Here is a 12,099-nt window from a genome sequence, read left to right on the forward strand (position 1 = left end):
CTAACTTCATGGCACACCTGGAGTGAACACATGCCATATATCTTGAAGCGCAAGGTTCATGCTTCAACGACCCTGCTGGTGGAGGCAACAAAAAGAAAGACAAAACACAGAAACTATCCTTTCTGTCTTGCTGTATAGAGAGGATTCTTCTCAGGTAAGATTGCCCAGACTTGCACAGCAGAGGAAGTGAATGTTGAAAAACATGCATTGCTGCTGTCCACAGTGCTTTTGTTTTGGAGACAGAAGATTTTTACAAATAAATACCTAGGGCCGTACCAAGTCATGGACCAGCTTCCGGGATCCTCCTCAGCCCAGCCAACTGCAACACAGTGTTACCACTTCTAGGAAATGTTCCACCTGCTAGCAGAGTTAATCTGAAGCCCAGACACAATTTAGTAGGTCCGTCAAACAGCGTGAAAATCCTGTTGCCCTTATGCCTTCCCCTGCCCCAACCTCAGTCAGCTGCCAACACCAGCAAAGACGTGTGTTGGCAACTGCTGCAGAGAGAGAAATGTAAGCCTTCCCTCAAAGAAGGTTTGGATGGTGGGGGTCCTGCTGACATGCAGGCTAATGCCACATAAGTAGCATAATGAGAGCCTCTGTGGGTTTCACTGAGCAAGGGAAAGAACTTACTCCAGCCCTGGTGGTCTGGCTGCAACCTTGCTTTTTAACTATTAGCTTGCTAGAGCAGACAAGCATCACATCCATATGAACCCATATTTTCTACTGCCCAATGAAACAGTTTTGCTGCTCAGTACTGCCACAGCTTTGCCAGGTTCTGTCTCCAGCCTCGCTGTCCCTCCTCTGGTAGGAAAGGCAGCTTTCTCATTTTTATCAGTATCTGCACAAATCTGACAGCGACAGACCTCCAACCCAGTACTCAGGTTGGTAGAAAGATATGAAAAAATATAGAGGGCCCTGATGTCACTGCATTTGAATGCATTAGTCATTGCAGGAATACACGTAGGCGACTTTTGGCTTCAAAAACCTTATTTACAAATAGAAGACTTAATTCTTCACAGAATATTCTGAGTTGGAAGGGACCCACAAGGACCATGGAGCCCAACTCTTTAGTAAATGGCCCATACAGGAATTTAAACCACAACCTTGATGTTATTAGCACCATGCTATAACCAGCTGAGCTCATTGCAGGGTCTTGAATATGAATGCCTGTGTTTACCACTGTTCTCACCACAAGTCAAAAATGAACATCACATTCAGCTCTGCTGTATTCCAGGGAGATGGTGAGAGCAATATTTAGAAAGAGACAGAACCGAGACAAATGACAGATACAGAACATGGGGGACACATCACTCAGAGTGAAGTGCAAGCACTGCCAAAGAGCTGCTTCCATCTACCAATGAGTAGTGATCAGTTCCTGGTGATGAGTCTTCAGATACAAGCTGGTGCCCACCTGCTTCACACACAAAATGTGTGTGTGTGGATATTTTTATTAAGTGAGATCACACGTATGAGAGATGTGCTTTTATGACACATTAAGAGAGGTTTATCTGAGGCTCTGCAGGTATTAAACAGCAGGTCTAGTTGGGAAAAGAAACACATCATTTGTTTAATTTTATCCCCTCTTGCCTCTGCACTGATCATGGCACACCCTGTGGGCTAAGGCTTAGCACACTTACTTGGAAAGGAGAATGACACAATTCTGGGCCCTCCGGCCATCAATCACAGAGAGCTCTTTCACCTTTCGTGTGGAGAGGTAAAGGTCTTCTGTTGAGCCCATCTCTTTCTGCATGTATTTCAAAAGGGAGAGAAAACAATCAGTGTTATGTTTCTCACCCAACACTGATAGACTTAGCTCAGTGTAATGAACAAACCCATCCCAACCTAGAAAAATACACCCACATGATAAGAAAAGAAGGCAAGGGCAGAAAGTATGTAGGTAGATCCTGTGTTGTTAGACAAACAGAAATCATTCATTAACACCTATGACATCAACTTTGATCCCAAATACCAGACCTGATTCTGACCTACTGGACTCACTCTACCAGCAATTACATTATGTTAATGTGAAAAACTGGCATGATAGGAGAATCAGGCACATTACGATGAAGCCCACTGGTGTCACAGCATATCCTTCAGCAAATGCCTCCTCCAGGGGTTACACAGCATTCTTGAAAGGCTGCAGAACATGCAATAAAAATCCTTCTGTTATGTCTTAAGGCTGCCATTGGACCTGACCAATCCATATTATATGAGAGATGCAAACAGCAGGGCACCATGGCATTTATCTTACTAAATATATCTTACTAAATGGTAAAAATCTACATCTAAACGATCTTCTTTTTTAAAAACTAATTAATATATTTAATCAGACAGAAATCTCTCTTTCCCAAAATTGTCTGTACATCCCCACTGCCATATTCATCACCTGAAAAAACCCTAGAAAATCCAGTCCAGAACATTTGTCACAGCACACAGAGATAAAATATTTGCAAACTCAATCTGACCATCCAGTTTTTATTTTCCCAGCTAACTGCTGCTGGAACCATTTAAAAAATGCCTTTTCATGATACCCATATTGTCAGGCCTTGAGATTTTGAGATTTACCAGTATAATACAGCTCTGAATGCACTCATCAAATAAGCAACATGACTTCTTTTTTAGCATATAACAGCGAGCATGCTGAGTCAGATCAAAAGGTCCATCTACCCCAGCATCCTGTCCCTAGGAGTGGTCAATAGCAGAGACCCAGGGAAACATGTCAGATCATGGCAAACATACAGAGTGGGTGCTTCCCAGAACTCACTCTCAGGACCCAAGGTTCTGAAACTCAAGGCTCACTTATATCAACATGACTAATCTCTAAAGAGATTTTGACACCCAAGCGTTTGAGAGTTCAAAGTAAATCATAGGTTCATACTGCTGGTTGTCATTTCAGTTATTGTTACAGTCAGCTACCACAAACCTGTGTTGCTCCTGGATATATAAAGGACTCACACAGCCATGTCCAAAAGTGCTGCAGCGAGCCACCACCAATAGCAAATGACATTCTTAAGCAGGTACAATGAACCAGCTGAAGATGTGAATTCAGTAAGTTCTGCTAGATGTGCCCAAAGCATCTAGCATGGCAGAAAGGAAATTGCAGTGTTACTCACTATATCAAATAGTGTTCCCAAAAAAGGCAAAATTGGCATTAAGCTTATTATTTCTGATAGAATAATGAACAATACCAAAAAGAGGAGTGCCCCCAGTATAATCTGGCATGTAGAGATTTCAAAGTTTTCCTGAGTTTCTCAGTTTGTGGGGAGGATGACAGGGGAAAAAGGAGATGGGAAGCTATTGAAAGGAAGAAAGATATTTGCTGGTCTGTGCTCTTGGTTTAAAAGCTTCACTGCTCCTCACTAGCAAATACTTGCAGACAAAGACACCTGGATAGTGACAACCAGCACCCATCCCAAGGGAAAGAAGTTTCGGCATTTGGCTGTGTATGTGAGGTGGGGGTTTAGCCAGCTTTCCTTAAAGCCATCCAGCAGGAACTGATATAATAGCCTCCATGCCTTTTCAAATTTCCCAACCCACAGGGTTCAACACAGATGAATAACCTAACTATTCAGACATGGCCCACTCCTTGGTCATAAGGGCTAGACTCATCTAAAAATACATCCTCTTCAACTCACATTGAGGAGAGAGGTATTTATAGCTACTTGGAGTTATGTGCAAGCAAAAGCAGATGAAGCCCCAGGTTTTACTGAAGCCAGATTCCAAGCTTAGCTGAAGGAAAGCAGATTGCATATGGACTATCCACATTTTCTCAGACACAGAAAAGGAGGAGCAGGGGGGCGGTGGTGACTAGCTTTTGTGAGAGAGACCAGGCCCTGAAAGCAAGAACAGTTGGAGCTGGTGTCAACCTGACAGACAAGATGACTAAGTTTTATGCAATCATTCTTTACCAGCTTCTCATCTGGGATAACACTATGTTATGTCCTTCAAAGAGTATTTCAGATTTGATATTTTAGCTGCAAATTCAAAAGTCAACTAAAATTTCAGTGTTGAAATAACTATACATGTGGAATGTGTTCATCATATTGGTGCCTTGCTTCAAATAAAATTTGATTTTGGTTAGCTGAAGACTCATATCACTGCAGCACCCTAGCTTCTGGAAATTACCAATACTTCAGAGAACTATTTCTACCATATTGCCTTGTTTTGGTACGCTGCCATGTCAGCCTCCCCCATGTGGCAGAAGTCCTGACTAGACTTTCCAAATGCAGTTCCCAGAGCACTCATGGTGAGAACTACTTCCTTCTGAAGCCACCAGACACACCTATGATCATATCTGAACAACCCTCTCCTAATAGCATTGCTCTTACCAAAATTGTTGCCAAGAATTTTGCTAAAGATGATAAATAAATAGAGAAGTAGCCAGTTTAAAGACATGTGCATGATCCAATATCCCTCTCTAAACACCATTTTAATCCTTTGCTGAACTTTCCGAGGGTTTCAGTTGTCCATTCGAACCCTTCTGCTCCTCAGATGGCACAAATCCTTCTGCCAAAGTGCCCAGTTCTATGCAAAGAAATACTTCCTTTATCAGAAAATCTGTGGCTACTAAGTTCATCTGAAGACTTCAGCAGTGTCCAAAGCAGATGGACCACAGATGGGAGCAGTGGGAGCGAAGGCTCCCTGAGAGCCCCTTTTGTTCTCCACTGGAGAGACTATGACTTTGGTTAAGGAAGAGTTCACAGTGACATTCTTCTTTGTCCTTGGTCTTTTTTCCCTCACGATCATAAAAAAGGGACTACAGACACCAGCAGTGAGACATAAGCAAGTGAAAGAACAAGAACTACTTCCTATCACAGAGATAATGCAGCTAAGAGAATTCTTTGTACCACCTTTGCCATCAAGAAAGCAGAGTGCAAGGACATATGAAAGAGTAGCATGAGCAGTGACCCCATAATGGCATGCTCCAGGATTTCACCTTAAACACATGGCAAGAGGATCAGGAAGCAGACAATGATACTCACCTGCTTACAGGAGGAGGGGTTAGTTAGCAGGTCCTATGCAGGCAGCAGTCGCAAATAACGAAGAAGGAAACATGCCAAAAATTAGCACAGAGAAAGATACCAAGTTTAACAAGGCAGCTGAACTTAGACACACACTGTTTTCTAAGAGCATAAAATGTTTAGCAAGTAATTCTGGCCCAGATGGTTCAAAGGTATTTCAGCATTTCTTTGCGTATTTTGAATCAGCAGATGTCAGGGAACTAAGAGTCCTAGGTCTTTTCTGAAAATAATAAATTTGGTCTCCAAAGCATAAATCTCCTAGGTCTTTAAATATTAACTAGGATAATGCTTAAATACCTTTACAAATCCAGTCCAGAGCCTTACTGAAAGAACTGCCAAGGTTATAACTTGAGGGTCAGTTCTCCTCTCCTGATGCACCGGCGCAGTTTGTGGGTATTAACAAGTGTAACAAGCAACAATTTGCTTCAATGGCATGTTATACCCTTTAACAACTTGTAGCCAAGTATTTTGAAAGTGCTCTGTAACCGCCAAAGAGGCTTTACAGCACTTCTGGATGACAGACTCCAACTATTTCATGACATATTCTGTACTCCAGGAAAACACCAGCTATACTGAATTAAAAGGTCAGTATTACACAGTAAGATTGGAGCAAAGTCAAAAGACAAGTGTCAGAATACTTGGTCCAGCATTCTGTACACTGGACAATTTTGCTTTCCCTCATAGCCACCAAAAAGGACACATTGGGCTTGAGAGAGGAGAAGAGACCCTCTGTCATTAACAAAATTAGGAAAATAGAAAAATTGTTTCATGTAAATGAAACTGGAAAAAACATGAAGATCATGTTAATAACAGCAGAGAAAGAAATGTCTTTATCTCTACTCATTCAGCATTTCAGATGCAAAAGGGCAAGGCTTCTCATTGACTCTTTTCTTTACAGACATTTGGATGAAGTTTAAAAGTCACAAACCCAGAGTAAACACATACTTGGTCAGAGTGAAATATTTTCAAAAGTAAAAGAGGAGAAAAGACTAAGTGTAAAATGAAAAAGTTCTCATAAATTTTTAATTCAAAAGCAGTTTTGGTTGCCTGGTCATTAAAAAAAAAAAAGAAAATTGGTGAGGACTTGGTGGTTGGAAACCAGTTCCGACTGGAGCAAGTATGGATGAAAAAGAAAGTATCACATAAATAACAACAAAATATTTAAGGAGAAAAAAAACCCCAAAACAATGTAAAAGCCTCCACAAATGCTGGAAGGGCAGCAAGATGTCTCACTGCACAAAAATACAAGTAGCTTACGTAAGTGTTACTGTAGTGTCTGGAGCCACTGTCATAAAGCATGCTTAATGAGGGTGGAAGAGTACTGTCCAGAGAACCACAGAGACAGGGGTAAGGGTCAGGTTAGTTTATGGCTGAATAGCTCAGGCTGCTTTCCAGTGATTGGTAACACAGCCATAAAGATTACGATTCTTACTGAGACCAGGACAGCTTTGGTTTTGGATTTTGGGGACAAAAGGAAGAAAGGCTTTGCAAGGTAATTTCTAGTGAGGAAGCTGCAATGTTTGCACCTGAAACATTGGAATGGAAGCTCTTGGGACAGGGTCTAAATCCAATCTTGTAACAGCACTGAAGGTTCATGTGCCTTTCTTCCCCTCTGTGGATGAAGATCTTGTTTCAAGGAGTGGGATTTACAGAAAGAGAGAGGGGGAACCACTGAAACAGCAACAGCTATTTGCAGACACAGAATGAGAAATGAAATCCCATCATGCAACAGTTAACGCTGCATTCTTCACAGCTTATCCATGTGGCTGTGAGCTAATAAATAAGAAGTTATTTATTATGTGTCTAGATTAGATAGAAAAATAAAAGAGGGAAGGGAGCAGATGGAAAATCCAAAGACAAGGGGCTGGATTGTTAATTTTAAGGTACTGAGTAAATTAATGAAGTAGTTATCATCACTGTAAGGAGTAATCATAAAGATGATTTATGGCAGTTGGATCTGTGTCTTTTCCTAAAACTTCAGAGTCATGATCCAGTTCCGCAGCATACAAAACATTGAAAATATTCCAAAAGCAAAGGAAAGCTAGGGTAGTTCAAGAAGTGAAAGTACAATTCGTCTGCTGCTAAATCTCATTCAGCGGAGATAGACAGATTGGAAGTGACTTGCTTTCCAAGAAAAAGAGGAGGGAAAAATACATTCTAATAAATGGCTACTTTTAAAGTATGCTGTTCGTTCTATAATCTGTAATTCAGACAGTTTCTATCACCTAGCCAGTTCAGGCAGTTGGCTGTTTAAGAAACAACAGACAAAATGAAAGACAGCTAATACAGTCACCTTGCTCAATACGCAGGGAACTACAGCCTTTTTTCTCTGGATGAATGGGAGAAACAGAAAGATTGATATGCCAGTATAAACATAAAGCTCCGGAGCTTTTGGAAATCAGTGGCCACTGACATTAACTAGAGCATTACCTGCTGGTAATTGTTGCCTGTGAGAGCTGCCCATTCGTATGAAATACGTCCATAACAGATTAGACCCTGCCCCATGTGCCTGTCCCAACTTCTTTTGGTCTTCAGACTTTTTGAACAGTGGCAGAGCATCAAATGATGCAGCCTTGCCACCCTGCAGGTGTCACGTGTTCTTTTCTCCTCCAGAAATTTGAGACAGAAAAGCTATGGAAGAGTTCACTCCTACCTGGTGCCTCTGATACGCGGAGAACATCTTTTCAAAATCTTCTAGATCCAGCACCTTGAATGCCTTTAAATCATCAATCTCATTCCAGATTGTGCCATGGATCCTCTCCTAAAACAAAAGGACATACTTTAACAAGATAGCAAAAGTTTTAGCTAAGAACATCCAATCCCATTTGGATAGATCATTCTGTTCTCCTCACTGGTCACATTCCTATGCACTACTGCTGTCATTTTAGAGGACACACTTTGTTTCAAGAGTCAAAGGAGAAAAAATAGTGGGGTTTTTTTGGTTTTGTTTTTAAACATACTATTTTGTATTTTTCATCACAGCTAGCCTCTAATGAAAAGGCACATTCCAAGACTAGCAGACCACATCTCAAGCATTATCCGTGATCCCACAGCATATTTCCTTTCAAGAGTGGCCATCTGTCTAACACAACCATTGTGGTCATGCTGAAAGGAGTGTTACCATCAGGAGGCAAAAGCTTAGGAAAAGCACTGATGCATGACAAACCCCAGACACATCTTCCCTTTTGCAAATTTTGCCAGGTTCTTTTATAAAGCCTAAGGGGTGTGTGGTTTTCATTCTGTCTGTCTGTGAAAGTAGTTTAAAATTTTATTTTATTTTACTTTTAAGCCTATGAGTCTTTGAAGTCTGATTGTTTCCTATTACATGAACTCTCTTGTCTACATGAGGGCTTTGTCAAGTCAGATAGACAGAAACTATACCCAGGTCCCTGAAACAGCATCGTTCACAGTAAGTGCAAATGTTCACAACCCTTGTGATGATACATTATCCTGAATGCAGGGAATCCTAGCTGTTTGGCAGATGATTAGCATGGAGGGAGACAGGCACAGACTTCTCCTCCTACTTGCTGTCCACCAACCCCACAACAAATAGGCTCCTTTGGCACATGAATTAACTAATCAGCAGTCATCCTAAACTAAGTGAAGGTCTTGGGTCTCTTGCTGACATTCTCAGGACAGATATCCTTCCTGGAAGAGGACACAAAGATTGAACTACCTTCTCCTTCCTACTGATACTTAAGGTGCATGTTTTGTGGGACAAGATTTGGGTGCTCTTCACACCTGACACCACTATTCTTCAGTTAATTTAGTTTATGAAGTGTATATTTATTGAACTTTAGTAACTGCAAAAATAATGAAAATCCTAATTAAAAGAAAAAAGAAATGGACAAAAGGAGTTGTTAAAAAAGACCTAAGGAAATCCCAGGAGATGAAGAGCCAGCAGAATACTGATGCAGAAAAAGCCAGGAACCACAAGCAATAGCAATGAAACCCTCACACAGGTTCCAGCTCTGAAGTATCTGACTTGTACCTACACAGCAAAGTGTGTTAACACTTCATTATCAGAACTAATTAGGAACAGGCTCTACTTCCCATTCAGAGTCATCAAAAGGAATGAGGGAAATGTGCTAAGCCACAAGGCTCAAGGAGCAAGGAAAAAACCTGACGAGGATAAAATGAGGGGGAAATAAAAGTGTGAAGTGTTCTGTAGGAAATTCCTGGCAGGGCAGACACTGTGCAAGAAAACCAACACCCTTTCTCCAGAGGCTGCCTGTGAGTGCCTGAGGGTAAGGAGGGGTGTCTGCAGTGCTATTTACAGTGAGAGCATATCCTAGATGGGAGCAGCACCCACCCCTGAGCAGGCTCACCAATATCATTGTATCATCCCTTGCAATCAGTGTGGCTCTTCTTTCCATAGCAGGAAGAACATGTGACTGTAACATGGCAAACAAGTCTGGGAGGATCATCTCAGCCAAAGCAATAGGAGACAAAATTAATTTTCATTTTATCCTAGCCCTGAACTCTGCTGCCAATCTTAGCCAGAAGCATCCAGGCAGAGTGATCATTCTCATTCAATTTCCAGGCTGGCTTTGTAAACCATGAATTATAAATCCTGAGGGATGTATTTGAACAGCAGAGCAGTTCTCTGAGTGCCTCACTGTTTCAGACTCTCCAATCAAACACTGAAATGGTAGAATATTTCTTAACAGGAGTCCTTAGAGTCATCACAGGGACAGAGCCCTGAGGATGCTAAAAGCTGTATGCTGTGTTTGGCAGAGGCTGGATGTGACTCAAGAGGCAGCTACTCATGAGTCTTGCCCATCTACCTGTCCAGCTGCAAAAATCTCACAAGAGTGAGGTTTCCTCACTAATGGCAAGAACAGCAAAAATGTCCTACAAAACAGTCTCGTCTGAATGAACTGCAAAGGTGCCAAAACAGGAAGTTCTGAGACTCAGAAAGGGACTGCAGAGAGTAGTTTTCCCCCTACTTTCCCAGGAAAACAACCCAGTGAAAATGATTCTGACTTCAATTAAGATTCATTTTAAGAGCAGGTTGAATCTGGTCCTGTACAGGATGGTTTATATGCTACTTGTAGCAGAAAGACAAATTCCAAAGCAGCACCCATTGCAATGGTGTGCACAAACAGAACTTTGAGCAAAGCAATCCAATTTTAGGGCTAATGCAGGCAAAGAAAAAATCAAGGCAAGCAGAGGTATAAACAATTTTTGTTATACATAACGCTTGAAATGGGCCTGTCCTTTCTATTTCTACTATAAGCTCTGTCCTTGAAAATTTTCATATTGCTGCCAGATAATTTCCTAGACTGAACTCTTGATACACAGTTTACACAGTTATGGATTAACTGGCTGATAGTTCCTTGTCATCAGCCAGAGAAGACAGAGCATTTTAAGAGAAACAGACTTGCATAATGTGGTTGTTATGATAAATGATTCTCTCAGCACCATAAAAATATTTATGGTCCCTAAATAACAATTTAAAAATAAATTCTTTATTCCTTTTCTTTTGTTTTCCTCTGTCTTTAAAAAGAGAAAGAAAAAAAAGAAAAAGAAGAAAATAAAAAGAAAAGAGCAGACATTTTTTCTGTAGTGTTTTTCTCTCCATCTCTATTTTTTTATTTACTTAGTCATTCATTTATTCATTCTCCAATGAATTCTTCCAAGATCTGTGGTTCCTCTGCTTTGGGAAGTCTTGGCCCACTTTGAGAAGCAAATCCTGTGAACTTCCCAGCATCCTCTAACAAAATGGTGACAGATACCAGGTCAAGAAACACCTTATTATGAGAACAAGTATTGACAACGCATTTGCCCTGTCAAGATGAGTTTTTGGGATGCTGCGTTTAACAATTCAGTTGCTGTAGCAGTTGCATCATTCCACCTTTACAGTGAATCCCAGTTTGCTGACAGACACTGGAAAAGGAGTGTTTCATGGCACTACAAATCGTATCAAGCTGTCCTCTGCTACATCTAAAGGATGATTTTATTTACCCCAATAGATAAATAATGGTATTCTGGAAGGCATCAAAGTCCATCATGCCTCAGTAGCCACACAGCATGAGTGAAAACTTACAGTACTTTTGTTAGACCTGAAGGTCCAGAGAAACCATGGAAACAATAAGTCTTCTGTGAATACTGGAGCAGGCAATCCTGCTTATTTGTGGGTTAATATTTGTAGAGTATTAACCAGAAAAGTAGAAGCAACTTAAAATTTCAATTCAGAATTCCATTATGAATCTGAAAAGTGATATAAACAAAGCACATTTTCCAAACTTTTGTCTTGATATTAAATGCTTTCTTCAGTGTGAGAAAAATCCACTTCAGGCAGAAGCTGCATTTTTGGCCCATTTTTTAATAAAAATGTCTGTTTTATTTCATTGTAGGCCTAGGTACCACCACAGCTGTTACGAGCAGCTTCACAATGAGAATTTGGAAAACTCTTTCCATTGACTTTGAATCTCTAGCAGCAGTCCTTCATCATTTTATGCCATAAACCTCAGGCTGCTTTTAGGAAGAAAGTTTCAGAAATCCTAATCATTGATAACATTATAGAAACATTTTTTTAAAAATTAGTGTCAAAATGAACATTTCCTGTTTACGCGACTGGCTATTTTGGGTTTGGTGGTTTTGGTTTGTTTTTATGTGTGTGTGGTTTGGGTTTTTAAAAAAATTCCTATATACAAATACCTTTCTTATGAAGCTATTTCAGTCAGATCTATTTGGGGCTGGCTAAAAAAAGCCTTCCTGACATCACTGATGAGAGTCATTACCAGGACACTTGATGGGAAGCTGCTTCTCTAGCCATGAGATAACAAGCAGAGCAGTCGAAGGCTGACTTGATTTACTCTGAGAACTTCAAATAAATATGTTTATATTTATTAAATTGGTAATTATTAATCCATACTTCCAGTATTCTTGAAACCACTTCATTGCTTGGATTAACCATAAATGTTTAGTCCCTGATTGACCTTTGGTGTTATGTAAAACTCAGAGTGAGAGAGCATTGCTGCCCAGAAACAAAGGAATCTTTCCAGGATATTACAGTGGTTATATAGCAATATCTTTTTCTTAAAAAACAGAGATCCTTGGCACAGCACTA

At 40.6% G+C, this 12,099-nt stretch overlaps 1 protein-coding gene across 7 annotated transcripts in view; it reads right to left on the reverse strand.

The window, feature by feature from the left end:
* Positions 1-12,099, reverse strand: part of DAAM2 (dishevelled associated activator of morphogenesis 2) — a 205,353-nt gene that overhangs the window by 34,502 nt on the left and 158,752 nt on the right. For 6 of the 7 annotated variants that reach the window (XM_017742338.1, XM_017742339.1, XM_017742340.1 and 3 more), the window contains 3 exons: positions 7,678-7,785; positions 4,986-5,018; positions 1,641-1,747 (listed from right to left, as the gene is read on the reverse strand). In XM_017742338.1, the coding sequence (XP_017597827.1) occupies positions 1,641-1,747; positions 4,986-5,018; positions 7,678-7,785 (248 nt within the window). The remainder of the gene's footprint in view (positions 1-1,640; positions 1,748-4,985; positions 5,019-7,677; positions 7,786-12,099) is intronic. The other variant, XM_017742343.1, reaches the window with a different exon arrangement.

The sequence above is a fragment of the Corvus brachyrhynchos genome, unplaced genomic scaffold, assembly GCF_000691975.1.
Source record: "Corvus brachyrhynchos isolate BGI_N302 unplaced genomic scaffold, ASM69197v1 scaffold188, whole genome shotgun sequence".
NCBI lineage: Eukaryota > Metazoa > Chordata > Aves > Passeriformes > Corvidae > Corvus > Corvus brachyrhynchos.